The sequence below is a fragment of the Pseudorca crassidens genome, chromosome 6 (assembly GCF_039906515.1).
Source record: "Pseudorca crassidens isolate mPseCra1 chromosome 6, mPseCra1.hap1, whole genome shotgun sequence".
In the NCBI taxonomy this organism is placed as follows: Eukaryota; Metazoa; Chordata; class Mammalia; order Artiodactyla; family Delphinidae; genus Pseudorca; species Pseudorca crassidens.
In genome coordinates, this window is record NC_090301.1 from 18,409,274 (window position 1) to 18,426,501 (window position 17,228).

Sequence of the window (17,228 nt, forward strand, 5' to 3'; positions counted from 1 at the left end):
GAAGTGAGGGCACCTGATAGAAAAAGCAGGGTTAGAGAGAGGAGGCTGTAGAGTGAGAAGATGAAGCCACAGAGCAGGGCCCAGGCAAACTCACCTGCCATCTCCGCCGGGAGAGGAATAGCTTTAAGTGATCCGTGCTCACCTCTGCGCCCCTTGCGTGTGCCTGTAAACCAAGAAAGGGCCTGAGGGAAAGTCCTCTGTCAACCCTAAGCTTCCAGGTTTGGCAATGGAGAGACAACGTCCACAGGAGGGGACAGCAGACAGAGCAGCGTCGAGTCTGGGCCCCTGGGGCTCCCGGGGCTCCCTTTCCCAGGGGATCTGTCACAATAACTCCCACACTCAAGGTTCCCACGTGTGGACGAATTGCCTGAACCTAAGCGGTGAGGCAGGAAATCGGTGGCTCCCAGGCTTCAGAGCTTACGCCAGGGCTCAAGGCCCTGTCCTGGTACACTGGCTGCCCTGGGAGGCCCGTGCTCAGGCCCCCAGCTTGAACCCTGCTCCCCAGCTCACCATCTGTCTCCATGTAGAGACAGTGCCCCAGACATCTATCTGGAGCCTTGCGGGGCCAGACCTCAGATGCTTCCCTCAGCCACCTTTTCAGAGCTCATTTCTGATCTGAGAGACCAGGCTTGTACTCCAAGTACAGATACCAGAATGACCTCAGCCTTCTGTTGACCCAGCACAATGCTCCCTGGACGGTTTGCTCAGTCGTTCTTTCTGGGTCATTTGCTGAACCCCTCCCTCTGCCTGGCGCTGTGCCCTGCAGTGCTGGAATTTGAAGATGAGTGAGAACTCTGCCATAGGGAGTTCAAAACCAAGAGGACGGGCTTCCCTGGTGGCGCAGTGGTTGAGAGTCCGCCTGCCGATGCGGGGGACACGGCTTCGTGCCCCGGTCTGGGAAGATCCCACATGCCGCGGAGCGGCTGGGCCCGTGAGCCATGGCCGCTGAGCCTGCGCGTCCGGAGCCTGTGCTCCGCAACGGGAGAGGCCACAACAGTGAGAGGCCTGAGTACCACAAAAAAAAAAAAAAAAAAGCCAAGAGGACAAGACAGCCAGGCCACCCACGAAGCACAGTGTGTGGGACCAGGGCAGGATGGAGGCGAGCCACAGGAGTGAGGAGGACTGGGGCTGCTCTCGAGAGCCAGGGAGAACACTGATGTGCATCCTAGGATGAGGGGTGGGGGTCCAGACCTGTGCCTTGGAGTCCATGATACCCCAAGCTGAGCCTCAGTTTCCTTATCAGCAAAAGGGGAGTGATAATACCTTCCTTTGTACAGCTATTGTCAGGCTAACAGATCATATGTAAATAAAATGTATATCATGGTTACTGTACACACTAGGGACTCAATAAAATGGAGCTGTTAATAATGTTCTCACTCCTTCCACCTCTTCTATCACCATTTTGCAAGACAAGACTCACTTTAAACCAAGGATGTTCTAGGGTCTCCTCTGCGGTAGGCCTCCTGCAAAGGAAAGAGAATTAAGAAGGGATTTATCATTCATTCATTCATTCATTCAATAAATGTTTGGGAAAGCGGGGCCCCTAAGGAGTTGGGGGATTGACTGTCTATGGGCGGAGGCTTGGGCAGGAGTAGGGGCGGCGTGAGGGGACTCTGCATGGGGGAGGCTCCCCGGGCCTCGTACTCACAGCCGGTCCTGCACCAGCACTTTGATGAGGAAGCCCCGGGCCTCCCTGCTCAGGCTCAGGAACGTGGTCTCCTCGAAGGCCACGTTGTAGTTTCGGATGTTCATCAATGTTGTCCGATCGTTCTCTCCGACAAACGGAGAGATTCCCGTCAGGCTGCAGGGGTGGAGATGGCTGGAGTGAGAGGTGGGCCCCGGGGCTGAGATGAGACAAAGTGGGGTGCCAGTGGGAGCACAGGGCCGGGGACAGGCGGAGGCTGGGTGAATCTGGGCAGAATCTTGCAGAGTTTGGCCTGTCCTGCCCCTACTCGATCCCCTGAATGGGCAAGGAGGCAGTACTGCCTTGAGACCTGGGCCACCAGGTCCTTATCCCAGGCCCGTGCTCTAGAGGACCTGTTCCAGCCCTCCTCCAGCCACGGCCTGTCCCTGAGGTGAGGAGCCTGTGCCAAGGGGATATGCCCCCGGAGCCTGGGCCTTCCCTTCGTAGCCCATGTTCTGGACTAGTTCCCTGCCTAAATAGCACTGAGCCGGCACTGGCCTCCCAAGCACGCCACGTGTGCCCACCCCTTATGGAGGGGTGTGGTGGCGGACAGAGCTTGGACACTCAGTCTGGGTATCCACATTCACGCATGTGAGGCCCCTCCCAGTGCAGGAAGGAACCAGGGTGCGGAAGAGAAGAGGCAGGCTGCAGGCCCCCAACTTCTCTCTTGCCCCAGGCTCTGCAAACGTTAGGGGTGGGCCTGCTACGAGACTGTTAGGAGACGGGGTCCTGAGTGCAGAGGGGTCCTTACCAGAGGAAGGCGATGACACCCACGGGCCTGAGGGGAAAGGAGAGTGGATGGGTAAGAGGACAGCCCAGCTCCCACCGGAAGTGAGCAGTCCTCTTGCTACCACTGATCTACTGAGGAAAGGTCCTCCCTGTGAACACTACCGTGGACAAATGGGCACAGGGCTGCCTCCTTGGGGGAGGACCCTGAACCCAGAGATCCCGACATGCCTGGAGGACTTAAGGGTCATGGCAGGGCCGGCCTAGGAAGCCCAGAGACCGTGCCTGCCTCACTGGGGGAGACAAGGTGGCTGTAGGTGTGGAGGCCCAGCACCGAGGACTGTGAGGGCTGAGGCCCTGAGTGACTGGGTCAGCCCTGATGGATGAGGGGGAGGTAGTGACGTGGGCAGGAGACCCCCATGAGCAATGCCACCAGCCAACTGTCACAGTAGGCATCCGGGCTTAGTAAAGCTCCTCTGTGCCACTGAGCGAGCCCTCAGCATGGCACTGAGGGAAGCTGCCCTGGCCCGTCCCAGCAGCCCAGTATGCCAACGTTACCAGATGTCAGTGACCCCAGAGACAGGGGTCTGGTTGACAACCTCGGGTGCCACGAACTCGGGTGTACCATACTGGCAGTACTGGGGCTCTCCCGGAGTCAGCTTCTGAGCGTTCCCAAAGTCACAGATCCTCACCTGCTCTTCACCCTCCACACCATCCCATACCAGCAGGTTCTCAGGCTGCAGGACACAAGGCAAGACATGGGAGCTGAGTGCAGCGGGGAGGACACCCCAGTGCCTGGCTCCCACAGGTGCTGCCTGCTCCCCACCCCACACCTGCATCTCACCTTGACATCCAGGTGCAGCACATGGTTCTTGTGCAAGTAGCATATTCCCTCTAGCACCTGCCGCATGTAGGCCCGGATCTGTGGAAACAGGAGGCCCAGAGTCCGAGGGGGGGTGTATTATGTTTGATCACCACCAGGCTTGTAGCAAGAAGCCAGGCCATGCTTGGGAAGTGGCCTTCAGGTGGCTGGTGGAGGGGGCTGAAACATAGGTTGGGGGTTACTGAGATTCAGGGCTTCCATATACAGCTGCAGAAGTTGGGCACAGCACCATTATAGGAGGGCGCCATTTGCATGATAATAAAAAGAATTGTGCAGTGCACAACTTGTACTGCCCTACATGGCAGGACAGCATTGAGACTGAACAGAGTCTACATGGGGCTCCTTCTGGGGTAAGGCTTGAGGAGCCTTTATGTGAGGAATACTGGGAAACAACAGAGTTGGGGGCCAGGGTGGGTGCCGAAGTTTTCAGAAGACAATTTAAGTCCCAGCGTGGGGGTCTGCTCTGATGGGGGAAGGGGGCTTTGCTGCCTACCTAACAGTGCTCTCCACACCACCCCTGTCCTATTCGTGGGCACAGATGGCATGCCCAGGACGCACCCCTCGGGTCTCAGAGCTCAGGTGGGTGAACACTGGTGCCCAACCTGGCCCCTACCACCCACTGCCCTCACCTCAGACTCACACACGGTGGGTTTCCGGGCCATTCGCTCCAGCAGCTCCTCTGTGCAGCTATGTCCTGGATCAAGGAGAACAGTGACCAGTGCCAACTGCTGGGCCTGCCTTAGGCAGTGCCCTCCACCCCCAGAGCTCAAGTTGGGTCCCAGCTCAGCACAGGGTCCTCCTTCCCCGAAAAGCACATCTGCTACCAGTGAGCAACCGTACCTTCCCTCTTCCCCCTGTCATCTGGGTGCTTAGATGGGACAACCCTGCTTGAACTCTCACTTGCTGTGGGATCTCAGGCAAGTCACGTAACCTTTCTGAGCCTAGGTTCCCTCCGGTGTCCAACAGGGATAAGACTCCTCTCACCCACCTTGTGAAGTATCTATAAGGATCAAGTTAGAGCAGCATTTTGTTGACTGTGGATGGAACTCCTTGACTCTATTTGAGATTGACCCAGAAGGCCCACGACACATAATAATTTGTCATTTTACTGAGGTTTGGGTTCGAACAGTACAGACTGGGAGGCCAGCATGTAGGACACGGTCACCCTGCAGGTGGCAGTGACAAGCCAACCATCCAGCATCCTTACCTCAGTGTGACTTTGTTTAACCATAGCTCTTATGAAAGGATAAAATCCATTCTTTATGAGAAGAGCCTCTCAAATAAAGCCAAGTATTAATGGGGTCACTGCAAATGTTCAGATATACTGTACTGCATTTCATGATAAAAATCACTCGCCTTTTGCCACCTGTGTGACCTCGGGTGAGTTACTTAACTTCTCTATACCTTAGTTTCATCATCTATAAAATCAGGATAATAAAATTCCAAGAGATAAGCATACGCGATGATTAAATAGATTAATATCTGTAAAACTCCTAGAACACTGCCAGGCACACATCAAGCGCTATGTAAATTTAAGCTAAAAAACGTTGTTTTTCACACAAGTCTCCAGATTCCACTCTGTGAAGTATTTATAAGATGTCTTCAGAACTCCCAGCTGTCAATGGGACCATTTTGTAAAGTGTGAAACGTGTTGCTAATTGGCTGTTACAAGGACCAGTCATTCAGGCCATGTTTCCCCCACCCACCCAGCCTGTCCCAGGATACAGCTCGGTGACAATGACCAGTCCCCGGCGCCTCTCGAAGGCCTCATGGAAGTAGAGGATGCAGTCATGCTGGAGCCGGGCCAGCAGCCGGGCCTCTCGCCACGCTGATGCCTTTGGCTTGGCCTGACTGGGGATGAACTTGGCTGCAAACTCCAGGCCGGAGCTTCGCTCCACTACACGCCGCAGGTAGGAGAAGGCACCCCTGGGTGAGGACATGGGGAGAGGACAGGGCTCAGGCAGTTGCTGAGCCTCAGGCCCAGCCTCCCTTGGGCCCCGGACACCACACCCCCTCCTAGCCCCACACCTGCCGATCTCCTGGTGGATGTCATAGAAGTCGCTGAGTCTCCTTCCTCGCCGCTCCTCGTCTTCCCTGACCCCCTCCACCTCCATAGCTGTCTGAGCTGAGGAGAGATGCCTGGTGTTAGGTGGAGAGGGCAAGAAGGAACGAGGGCAGAGACTGGGACAGGGAGGGCAGGTGGAAGACACGGAAGAGAAGCGAGAATGCTGGCGCCCGAGGCAGCGCTGCTGGGGCTGGAGCAGGTGGTGGTCTGGTGTGAAGGGCCGGGTGAGTGATTCCTGGTGGGAGGGCGCTCACATGGGATTCCTGGGTGAGCCCTTGGCCTTACTCCTCTTGAACTCCAGCCCACCTGAGTGCACAGCCAACTCTGCTTTGCAGGAGACTTCGCCAGCCAGGTTGCGGGCCGTGCAGGTGTAGACGCCTCCGTCCTGGGACCCCGCGCTGAGCACCACCAGGGAGCACTCATTCTCCTCGTACACGAAGCTCACGTGGTTGCTCTCGGTCAGCAGCGCCTCGTCCTGCAGAGGTGGCCGTCACCTCCAGTCCAGGCCTGGCTTCCCCTCCACCTGGGACCCGGCTTTACCTCCACGCCAGAGACCCAGTCTCATCCCTACCTTAGGGCCCACCATTATCTCCGCCCTAGGGGCCTTGCTCAGACCCAGGATCAGCTCCACCCTTATTTCCCAGCTTCACCAGCACCTCTGGGTCCCACTTCCTCCTCCTTATCACACCTCTGGCAACTGCTCTGTTCTCTGTCCAGGCTCCCCTGACCCCTCCCACGCCCCCAGGAAATCACTCCTCCCTTCCCCCTAGGCTCCTGGCCAGCCCCAGCTCGGACTCCATGGACGCCTTCGTCAGCCTCTGACCTTGTACCACATGATGTCCGGCAGTGGTTTCCCCTCAACCACCACGGCGAAGCGAGCGGTTTCTCCAGCTCCCACTTCAACGTCCTCCATGATGGACTCAAACCGAGGGGCCTCTGAAACACACAGGGGTGAGGGTGGGGGAGGGAGGGGAGAGAATATGGGGGTCACGGGGCCTGCCTCTCTAAGCCCTCCCTCAGAAACTGGCTCAGGCGAAACACCAGACCCCCCCTGCCCCCCCCCAGAGCCCCAGCAGCCCACCCTGGGGCTCTCAAACTCCACCCCCAGCAACATGAGTTCCTGGCCTGGACCAAACGCTGTCCCTGCAAATCCAAACGTGATGTTCTCCAGATCCCAGAAAACCCAAGCCGGGGGCGCAGGCTTGCTTTGTTTGGCTCTCAGTATTCATTTGCCAGCTTTGAAATTAGGAGATTTTCACACACAAAAGAAATCTGGACTTCCTGCCTCTCTTGGAAAATCAGGACTGGCTGTCCTGAGCTGCTTCCCTCACTGCATTAATGGGCTGGCAAGGAGTGGCCGACACTGCCCCCTGTGGGTCGTGGCCCTTCAGCACAGTCCTACCATGGGCTTCTCGAACTCTAACCGTCCTGGGCCCTGCAGGCGGCTGTCTATGACCCTGAATCAAGTTCATGGAGGGCATTGCCTCTATCTTGAAGTTTTCTCTCTGAATCTTATTTAAATATTTAAGGGGCCTTCAACCATCTGGGAGATGGCAAGATGAATCCACGGGTACCGATTCTCAGTTTAGTTCTCCCACATGTGACTGACTTTATTCTCTGCACATAACATGCGGTTGTGTTATTTCCTGGTAAAGCAGCTTCTAATTCTCACGATGGAATTAAATACATATTCCAATGTGCTTGTGCTTTTCGAAGAAGCCTATGACTTCCTGGTGCCCTCCCCCTCCTCTGAGAACGTTTGAGGATCTGGGCTTTAAAGGGAGTGGGAGAGAGAGGCCCTGAGGGAAAAGCAGGGGTGCTGGGCAAGGAGCACTACCCGGCCACAGGCACACAGCTCAGCCTTTATACAGATAAAGGGGGAAGTCATCCTGGGGAAGATGCATCAGTGGAGCAGGTGTCGGGGGAAAGAGGCCATTCCACCCACCTGGGGGGTAGGGGGTGGGGCACAGCAGGAGGGGGTGTGGTTCCAAGCCCCAGGCCTGCTCTAGCCCTGGCCAGCTGGGACTCGGTCTCCCTCAGTCACTGTCCCAGCCAGGCTGGCTGCAGGGCTCTCAGTGTCCAGAGCCTCCCCAAACCCCAAGGCTCCTCCTATATCTGGGAAGAAAGATGAGTCCTGCAGATGGTACTGTCAAGGAGCAAAGCAGTTGGGAATTCCCTCGTGGTCCAGTGGTTAGCCCCGGGCTTCCACTGCATGGCGGGGCGGGGCGGGGCGCCCAGGTTCAATCCCTGGTTGGGGAACTAAGATCCCTCAAGCCACGTAGTGCGGCCGACGAAACCACACACACACACACAACCAAGGAGCAAAGTGGCGGTTGAGTAGGAAGTGCCGGGATGAGGTGGGGGGAAGCTGGGCAAAGGGGGAAGACACATAAAAGGGAAACCAGTACCCCATCTACCGCGGGGCCAGTAGCATCCCCGTATCTCCTCCTCACACACCCTACTGCCACCTCTCTCCTACTTTAAGGCTGCCTGCTCTGCCCTCTAGGAATCTGGTCCCTGGTCTGCTGGGAGTGGGGATGGGGGCAGTGACAGAGGTCAGTCTATGAAGGTCAAAGGATCAGAAGGCTTCAAGTGAACTTCAACAATTTTTTTTAAAGCACTAGGATGTGTACATTTACCCCATGATAAGATGGCCTGTGCTAACTAAAATGTCACTTTCTCTGCAGTTGCTTGGAATCTTATCTACTCAGCAGGTAACACTGTTTAGCTCACGCTGATCTGACGTTCGGAGTGGCAGTTACATATGCCTAGAGTTAATTAACAAACCGGAAAACAAGACAATTACTACTTCATGCATGTTACAGTCTGAGAGACTACATCTCGAAAGGAGAAATTATAAAAAGGGTCCTCACTGCAAAGGTTGGAAGGCCTTGTCAAACAGGCTTGTGTGAAAGGGCAGCAGCCAGGATCCCCAGAGCTGGGAGTCTGGGGATAAGATGCCTCACTTGGGCCTTTCTCTTTTTTAAATTGACTTGGTCCCCCACCTCCTCCCAGTTTGTTTCATTTGAAGTACTATTTCCTGTTGTGTTTAACACAGGATCGAAGAACACTGTCTGGCTTTGGAGTAGGGCATCCAGGCTTGAATCCCAGCTCCTGACTTATTAGGTTGTGTGACCTTGGGCCTCTTAGCACACTCTCTGGGCCTCAGTTTCCCCATCTGTAAAATGGCGATAATAACTGACTCCATCTCACAGGGTTGATGTAAATATTAAATGAGGTGATACACGTAAGGTACTTAGCACTGAGCCTGGCACATACGAGGTGCTCAATGAGTATCTTATTAGTACTGCTGTTGTTACTAGTACTGCTATTATCATGGCCATTAGCTGGACAGGCCTGAGAGGGGAGACCTAGGATTGGCAGGTAGGTGTGTTCACCTGGGGGTGTGAGGAGAGGGCTGTGGGCCTCAGAGGAAGGGGAGGGAAGGAGGCGGCTGTCACCTACCTGCCAGCTCCAGTGTGACCGAGCAGGCCTGTGTGCCATGGCGGTTGTGAGCAGTGCAAGTGAGGGCCCCCACGTCCCGGCGGCCCACCCGGCAGATCCGAAGACAGTACTGGTCATCGTCTGGCTGGGTCAGCTCATACACACCCGCCCGGGCCTCTAGGAGGGCCCCTCGGCAGCTAAGGGACACAGCACAGGGAGGTCACCCAAGATCCAGCCCCAGGGAGGTCGGCCTGGCCGGCTGGAGCGGGACTGCCTCACGTGAGGAGTAGGGCATGCCAGGTGGGCCCCACCTCCTCCAGACGACCTGGGCCTCCACGTGGTTCAAGGTGACGGTGACACTGGCAGGCTGTCCCTCCACCACGCACACGATGTCTGGCTTGTCCAGCACGGCAGGCGCCTCCTCCAGGGGCGGGCCTGGGAGCAGAAGGGCTGGCTCTATGCTGGGCTCGACACCAGATTCTCAGCACCCACTGCTCCTTGAACCCTCCCAATTGCCACGCGAGCTCCATTTTTACAGACGAGGAAGCCGAGGTCCAGAGAGGTTTAGCGACTTGTCTAGGGAGCTCAGCCAGAGGCAAGCGGCAGCGCTGGGACTGGACACAGAGCCTCAGCCTTGCCCACTGCGTGCGCTCCTTTTAGGAGTAAGAAGGAAGTGCTCTGACAGGTAGGGGTCGCGCCCAGCCACGCCAGTCCCGCCCTAGTTATCACGTCCACACCGGCCCTGGAGCCTCCTCCACGGACGCCCAGTTCCCTGGCCCAGCAGCTCTTGCCCCCGCTCCACAGAACCCCAGGCTCACCGCGGTCCAGCAGCTGCACGGGCTCAGAGGGGGGCGAGGGCTTGCTGCTGCTCTTGATGGTGGTGCTGAGGACCCGGAAGACGTGCTGGACCCCCTTACGCAGCCCGGTGGCCGCCCACCCAGGCTGCCGCAGGCCCGTGACCAGCGCCGTCCAGTGGTCTGAGCCCAGCACCTGGTGCTGCACAGTGTAGGTCAGGGCGTCCGGGTCTGGTGGGGAGGCAGCTGCTAGAGGCAGGCCTTGCTGGGGTGCCCCCCGCCCCCGTTCAGCTGGCTCGGGACTCAGGGATTCATCATCAGTCTGCTCTGAGGACCTGCCTCAGTTTCTCCTGTCGCTTCTGCCCGTCCCCTATCTGCTCCTGCCCAGCCACAGGCCTGTCCAGGCTCAGAGCCCACGAGGTGTCGGCCATGGGATCCAGTTACAGGCATGGAGGGACCTTGACTTAGTCCCGATTCCTTGCTACTTCCTGAGGTAGGGAGACTGAGGCACAGAGCAGCAGGAGATCGTGCACAGGGAAGGAGAGGCGTTCCCCAGGACCACGACCCAAGCACCCAGTCCCTCTGAGAAGAGAAGGGCACGTGGCAGCCCCCCTTTCTCTCCTCTCCTGACCCAGAGCCAGGGCTCTGTCCACCGTGGGGAAGAGGCCCGCACCTGTAGGCCCCCCTGGGCCTTGCCCTCCTCTCCTGGTGCCCTCAGTGGCCCCGCCCCCACCCATAGCCCTGTGTGGCTGGGACCCACCGATGGCCATGTCGAGACTCCTGGGGGCGTTCCATGCGAGTGTGATCATCTTTCCGGTCACAGCCACTACCTGTGGGGCGCCATCTGGGGGGCCTGGAACCACATCTGAAAGCCACAGGTCCGCCGTCCGCTGGGTCCTTTTGGGCTCAATGGCCCCGCAGGATCACCAGGCCTCCAGGCAGTGGGCTGGGGGCCGGGGGCACAGCCACGGGGGGCAGAGGCAAGGCCAGCCGGCTTCCCCGGGGGACCGAGGGGGAGGGAGCTGGTGTGGAGGCCCTGCCCTCACCCAGGCCCCTGGGTGGGCCAGAGGCTAGGCTGTGCACACAGCTGACCGGGAGGGTACCTGCCTCACCTGTGACGTAGAGGTGGGCATAGCAGGCCGCTTTGCCCAGTTTGTTGGCAATGACGCTCTTGTAGACGCCAGCATGCTGAGGTCCCACAGTGGGGAACACCAAGCGATGGACATCCCGGTCTGTGGGCGGGGTGGGACAGTGATACCGCGTCTGAGCTAGGAGGATACTTTGGAGGGTGGGCCCATGCCCCCCAGGCCAGGCCAGGCCCTTCACTCCCACCCGCTACAGGTGGAAGGGAAGGGTGGGGCAGACACAAGAAGGGTGTCCATCATGCAGCACACTCTAGGCCCAGGCTACCAAGTGCACACCTGCAGCCCCGCACCTCTTGCCTGTCCCTCCAGCACTACAGGCCCAGCCACTTCTCATCCTCCTCCCACGCCAGTTCACTCTCTGCGGGTTCCTGCCCTGGAGAGCCCCCTCTTCTCCATCCTCACAGCCACTGCCGGTCCCATCTCCAGCTCAGAGCCCATGAAAGCCTCCCCGCGTGCGGTCCACACCCCAGCAGCAGCATCGCACGTGATCTCTCGATCTGGGGACCTTAATGGCATCTACTGCTAACCAGGTGGTCTCCAAAGCCCTCTGCCTAAACTCCCATCCGGCCTCCTCCTGCTGTTCCTACACGTCCTGACCCTGACCCACCATCAGGTCCCTGAACAGCCACATGAGTTCTTTCTCCAGGCCTTTGCTCACAAAATTCCTCCCTTCTGGACAGCTCTCCTCTTACCTAAGTCCTCTTTCTCCTTCAAGATGCAGTTCAAGTGAGTGTCAGCCCTGGGAACTCCTCCCCACACCCCTGGTCCCCTCTGCACCTCCATCTCTGACTCCCTCCCCGGGACCTCCAGCGCCCAGCCCACGGTGCTTTGGGTGGTCCTTCCTCTTTTCTTGCACACATCACGCCTCCTGTAAGCTCCTTAATGACAGAGCTTGTATGTCCTGCCAGGCCCAGAACTGGATGTGTTGCATGCAGTAAGTGCAAATATATTAGATTATAAATTACGGTAAGAGTTGTTTGCATTGTACCCAGCCCACGCCAGATACTTGACATCCATTTTTTCTCCATAATCCTTTCAGCAACCCTGCAAGAGTATCCTCGTTTTACCAGTGAGGTCAGAGACATTAACGAACTTGTCCCAAGGTCACACGGCTAATAAATGATGAAGCCATGGCTTGAACCTGGTTCCCTCTGATTCCAAAGCCCTCTCCCTACACCGTGCTTCCTGAATGATGGTCAGGAGGCCATCCTTGGCGGGAGGTGAAGGGGAAGAGATCTGCACTGTCCTCTTTCCTTGACGTCAGGGCCATCCCCAAACACCCCCTCCCTTCTCTTAGCGGTTATCTCTGCATGGAACACCCACCCATTCATTCATCTCTGCTGACACTATTTATAAAGGAAGAGAAGCCCAGGGCTGCCACTGACCCCAGATACAGACAGAAGCAGAGGCGCCGGCTCAGATCCTGAGAAAGACACCCACCAGGGGCCTCAGAGCAGATTGAGAGATAGGAAGCCTGTGGGCTGAGCAAAGACAGTGGCAGAGGGGGTCAAGGGGAGGGGCAGAGCCGCAGTGGTGACACTGGAGATGGGAGGGGAGAGTGGGGCACGGGTGACAGGGGACATCCTGGTTAGGAAGTCAGACAGTATTCGTCTGCCTTTGGGTAAACCCCTGTCCCTCTGTAAGCCTCACTTTCCCCATCTGTAAACAGGGGTCATAGTACCTGCCTTACAGGCCCGTGGTGAGGAAGGTGAGATCATCACGTCAGGCCTTTAGAGCTCAGGGCCTGGCACTCAGGAAGCGCTTAAGAGAGGGGAGTTTTGTCACGTGGCAGCCGTAAGAGGAGCCCACCACGGGTCATGGGGTGGCACTGTCTGATGAGGCACAGGTAGACTTTCTCACACGAGACTCAGACTCCTTCAAGGATGGAACTGCGATACACCGTGAGAAAGTATTTTTCCCTGCTCTGTCTTCCTTATTTACTACTGAACAACCCTGGACCAAGCATCCTTTTGATGCCAGACACGACCCACATCAGGCTTTTCACTGGAATTTCTCAAGGGGCATCACTTTATCAACACGGATCACGACGGTAGCAGCAGTAACAGCAGTAACACTAAGATTTAACACTCACTGGCCCCGCGCTATTTGCCAGGCCCTGCTCTAAGCGCTTCTGTGTATTAACTGCTTCAGTTCTCCCCACAAGCCTACCACAGATGAGGAAACCGAGGCCTGAAGGGGTTCTGTAACTTGCCCACGGTCAGCAGCAGGCTGGACTGCCAGTCCAGTAAGTGCTAACAGAACACCGAGGCCCAGAGTGGTGACCCAGCAGATGGGCGCCTTGTGGGCTCAAGGAAGGAGGCAGTGACCCCATAGCCTCTCTGGGCTCCCCTCTCCCAGACGCCCCATCCCTGACCAGGTGAGGAAAGGAAGGCCCGAGGGTGGGGAGAGGGGGCGGGCACTGCAAGCAAAGACGGTGCTGGAGGGGACACCCGCAGGGTCCCTTCCCGGACACCTACACTGTGTCATGCGCCGGTCATCGCTGCTCTGGATGCGGTGGCCATTGTGGAACCAGCTGATGGTGGGGTAGGGCAGGCCGGTCACCTGGCACTCCAGCATGGCTTCCTTGGCCAGTCCCACGTCCAGGTCCTGCAGCGGCCGCAGAAAGTCGGGCATGGACAGCCGCTCCAGCTCGCCCTGCTCCGGCTCCTCAGGGATGGACGGCATCTTCTCCAGCTTCGAGCTGTAAGAACCACACAACTGCCCAGAGGCCCGGAGCTGCACCTCCCACCACAGGGCCAGGGCCCCACAGAGGCAGCCCTGGCAGCACCGGGGGCCCCGGGCGGTACCTAGGGCCAGTGGCAGCCGTCCGAGGCTCCTCCACGTAGAGCTGGGCTGAGCAGTGGGCCTGGCCGTGGGCGTTGGTGGCACTGACCTCGTAGAGCCCCTCGTCCTCACTGCCTACGTGGGCGATGTGCAGCGAGTGCAGACCTCCTTCCTGCCGAAGTCGCAAGTTCTCGCTTTCCTCCACGGGGCGGCCTGGGAGGGAGGGGCGGGCATGAGAGCAGCCTCAGCCAGGGGCCCTCCCCTCTGGCCCTGGGGGTCCCCCAATATCGCAGGGCAGAGGGCCATACCAAACTGAGTCCAGGTAACAGAGGGGGGCGGGCTGCCGCTGATCTTGCAGTCGAAGCGGGCTGCGCGTCCCTCCAGCACCTCTATGTCCTCCAGCAGCCACGTGAACAGGGGCGCCAGCGAGGGCCGCACTGTCAGCCGGGCGCTGCAGGTCAGCTCATCTGGTGAGGAGGGGTCAGCACTGGGGCAGGGAAGCCCACAGAGCCCCAGGCACCCCGACCCGTGGGTCCTGACCTCGTGCTGGGCAGGAAAAAGGAGCCGGGCCAGAACCTGGAGCCTGGGAAGAGCCCAGCGAGGTCCCAGGGCACCCGAGTGAGGCGATGGTTAAGATCTAAAGAGCGGACCATCTCAGGAGGCTGGCAGTCAGCAAGGGTGGGCGGCAGGCTGCCACGGTGGCTGGGGATACGGCAGGAGTCCAGGGCCTGGCCTGGCTCTTCCCCCCTCACCTCATCCTGCCCACCCAGGACGAATCTCAGCACAGCTCTAGGAGAAGGGTCTAGAAGCCGAGCCCACTCCCTCCCCCACACCCCCCTCCCCTACCCTTGGAACTCTCCTCTGTCCATGGGTCATGCCCACACACTCCCTCACCCGCACCCCAGACCCAGAGCAAATGCCCCTGTGCCCCACTCGACCACCCCACACAGAATCTTCTGGGGGAAATAAGAGCCCCTTACGCTGACCTGATCCTTTCCTGCTTACAAAGCCCCTCTAGTGTCACCTTAGGTGCTCAACACCACAACCAGATGAGGCGTTATCTCAGCTCTTCAAATGAGAACGAGGACCAGGTCAGAGATGTCGTTAATAATGATAATGGCTGACATTTATTAGGTCCACACCTTGTCAGGTGCCGTGCTTTGTCCTTTACATACGTTATCTCATTAGTCCTATCGATCCCCCTATGAGATAGGTATTATGATCCCTTTTTACAGATGAACAGTCTAAAGCTCAGAGAGATGAAGTGACTTGTCCGAAGTCACGTGGCTGGTACGTGGCAGGGCAAGAACTGGAAGCCAAGCGCAGGTGTGGTCACCACACTTCAGCAGCTGGCTCCCTAACAGGAACCACAGCGAACGCGGACACAACGTGCTGTGTGCCCGGTGCGACAACAAGTGCTGATTTATGGAGGCAGGTGTACAGCACCATCTCCCACCCCACTGCTCTCCTCCCAGGAGATGGAGCTCCCTTTTCTGGGCGTCTTATTCTGCGCCGGTCCTTCACCTCCACTCCCCTCCCTCCAGCTCTCGGGTGCCGGCGGCAGCCCTCTGGCCCAAGCGGGCAGTTACCTTTGGCCGTGCTGAGCTTGCAGGTGTAGACGCCACTGTCGTCCTCGTGCACAGAGGTGAGCAGCAGCTTGCATTTCCGGCCATCGAAATGCATCTTGCATTTGAGCAGTGCGGGCTGCAGCAGGCGGCCTCGGCACAGCCAGTCTACCTCCACGTCGGCAGGACCTGCCACCAGGCACTCAAACAGCGCCATCTCCCCGGCCCCCACGTCCACGTCCTGCAGGGGGGCCAGCACGGCCAGGGACCGGCTTTCAGGGTGTGCTGGGGGAAGCAGCCACAAGGGGCACACGTGGAGCAGAGAGACACGGGGCAAGGGAGACACACACGCACACACAGAGAGACAGACAGACACAGAGAGAGAGATGCATTTTGTTCCTTTGGAGACAGGGCAAGCCCACCCACCCAGCAGGCCAAGACAGCAAGGAGCTCCCAGGCCTGGCTTCAGGATGGCGATCCCACGTGGGACAGAGGGTGAACTCAGGGGAAGTGGGAGGGAATCAAAGGCATGAAAACTGAGAGGGCCACATAGGGGCAGAGACGGCGGCGGAAAAAGAAAACACAGCACACCAGCTGGGTACAAACTGGACTTTATTTGAGCTAAGAAACAGGTACTTCTGAACACGCCCACACCCACTACAGCAGGCCCCTACTCCTGCGCCGAGCCTGGCTAACTCCCTCACTCCTAGACAGAGCAGCCCTGGCCCTCGCCGTGAACAAGGGAGCCCCAAATGGGCCCTAAGCCCGCCCCGGGGCAGAACTCAGCCAGGCCTCTTCATCAGCACAAGGCCCAGGGGCCTCTGGCTTTTGGTCTCTTGTGAAATAAAAAGTATTGTGCCATCTGAAACCCATTTCGGGAATGGTCAGTGCCCATGTCCCCCTCTTCGGGAATGGTCAGTGCCCCCTGATCCACCTGTCCACAGCCCCCTGCCCCTCTGGCCCCCTCCATCCTATGGATGCCATGCCCTGTCCTCTCCCCCTCTGCCTCACCCCACACCAGCTCGGAGGCATCCTTCCCTGACTGTCACAGACACACAGACAGACAAACGGAAAGACAGACAGGGCCTGTAGCAGCGGCAGCACATGCACTCGTTGGGTGCTCCCCTTCGGGGACAGACTGGGGGGTGGTCTTGATACCCCTCAGGGCCGCCCCCTCCTGGCACTCAGTCCGTGGGGGGGCTCCCAGCCTGCCCAGCCATATGTCCACGGGGGAGGAAGGGTCCACAGGGGCTCATGGGCTATCCCAGAATGCTGCGTGGGTGGGGAGGGGAGGGGAGGCTGGGACAGGGTCCGGGCCGGCAGGGTCTGTGGGCAGGAGGCAGTGAAACACAGCGAGGTCCGAGAGGTGCCTGAGACAGGGGCGCGGCTCGGAGGGTAGCGGGGGGAGCGCAGGCGGCCCCTGAGCTCACTCGCCTGTGTACAGACAAAAACCTCAGTCAGCAAGCGGCAGGTTAGTGCAGCACACGCACACCCACGCAGCACAGGCACGCACGCGCACGCAGACCTGGCTAGGGCCCCCCTAAAACGGCCAGGGCGGCACTGCCACTTTCAGCTCCCCCAAGGTCAGCCCTGGGGTGAGGGCTGGCAGTCAGCCAGGTCTCCGGGGTTCCTGGGCAGGCAGAAGCCCTGGGCAACCAAGGGAGAGGCATTCCTAGGCGTCAGGGGCACCCCAAAGCCTGGGGGATAGTGGGAAGAATTCCAAAGAGAGAGAAGCACCGAGATGTGGGTTAACACAGAGAAGCAAGGCAGAGCCAGACCCTGGAGGGGAAGGAGCAGGTCAGAGAGTGGGGCTGGGTTCGGGGGGCTGAGAGCTGAAGAGTTCAGAGACAGAGGAGGTGGCAACCACAGGAGCCGGAGGCACAGGGCAGGGGAACTGAGGCTGGGGGGCCCAGGGAGCTGAACATGACTCTCAGCGTCCAGGCTCCAACAGGGGGCTGGGGGTCTTCTCAGAGCTGGCCTCTGCCAGGAAGAGAGCGGTGGTGGCTGAGCGTGGAGCTACCGAGGAGTTCCTGGCCCTGAACTGCCCACAGGTAAGGGTGAGTAGAATGTGAGGCAGACGGCCTGCCCTCACGAGGAAAACCATTACCCCCGAGGGCAGCCTGGCCAGGGCCTGCCGT

At 58.6% G+C, this 17,228-nt stretch overlaps 1 protein-coding gene across 13 annotated transcripts in view; it reads right to left on the reverse strand.

The window, feature by feature from the left end:
- SPEG (striated muscle enriched protein kinase) overlaps positions 1-17,228 on the reverse strand; it is a 56,642-nt gene that overhangs the window by 10,908 nt on the left and 28,506 nt on the right. For 9 of the 13 annotated variants that reach the window (XM_067740473.1, XM_067740472.1, XM_067740470.1 and 6 more), the window contains 19 exons: positions 15,115-15,375; positions 13,834-13,992; positions 13,549-13,738; positions 13,219-13,442; positions 10,709-10,828; positions 10,357-10,461; positions 9,621-9,827; positions 9,114-9,237; positions 8,824-8,999; positions 6,182-6,294; positions 5,665-5,833; positions 5,322-5,418; positions 5,019-5,219; positions 3,923-3,980; positions 3,255-3,332; positions 2,972-3,147; positions 1,649-1,831; positions 1,421-1,463; positions 95-163 (listed from right to left, as the gene is read on the reverse strand). In XM_067740473.1, coding sequence (XP_067596574.1) covers positions 95-163; positions 1,421-1,463; positions 1,649-1,831; positions 2,972-3,147; positions 3,255-3,332; positions 3,923-3,980; positions 5,019-5,219; positions 5,322-5,418; positions 5,665-5,833; positions 6,182-6,294; positions 8,824-8,999; positions 9,114-9,237; positions 9,621-9,827; positions 10,357-10,461; positions 10,709-10,828; positions 13,219-13,442; positions 13,549-13,738; positions 13,834-13,992; positions 15,115-15,375 — 2,753 coding nt within the window. Of the gene's footprint in view, positions 1-94; positions 164-1,420; positions 1,464-1,648; positions 1,832-2,435; positions 2,463-2,968; positions 3,148-3,254; positions 3,333-3,922; positions 3,981-5,018; positions 5,220-5,321; positions 5,419-5,664; positions 5,834-6,181; positions 6,295-8,823; positions 9,000-9,113; positions 9,238-9,620; positions 9,828-10,356; positions 10,462-10,708; positions 10,829-13,218; positions 13,443-13,548; positions 13,739-13,833; positions 13,993-15,114; positions 15,376-15,685; positions 16,525-17,228 lie in introns of those variants that run through there. The other 4 variants (XM_067740469.1, XM_067740471.1, XM_067740481.1 and 1 more) reach the window with 3 other exon arrangements.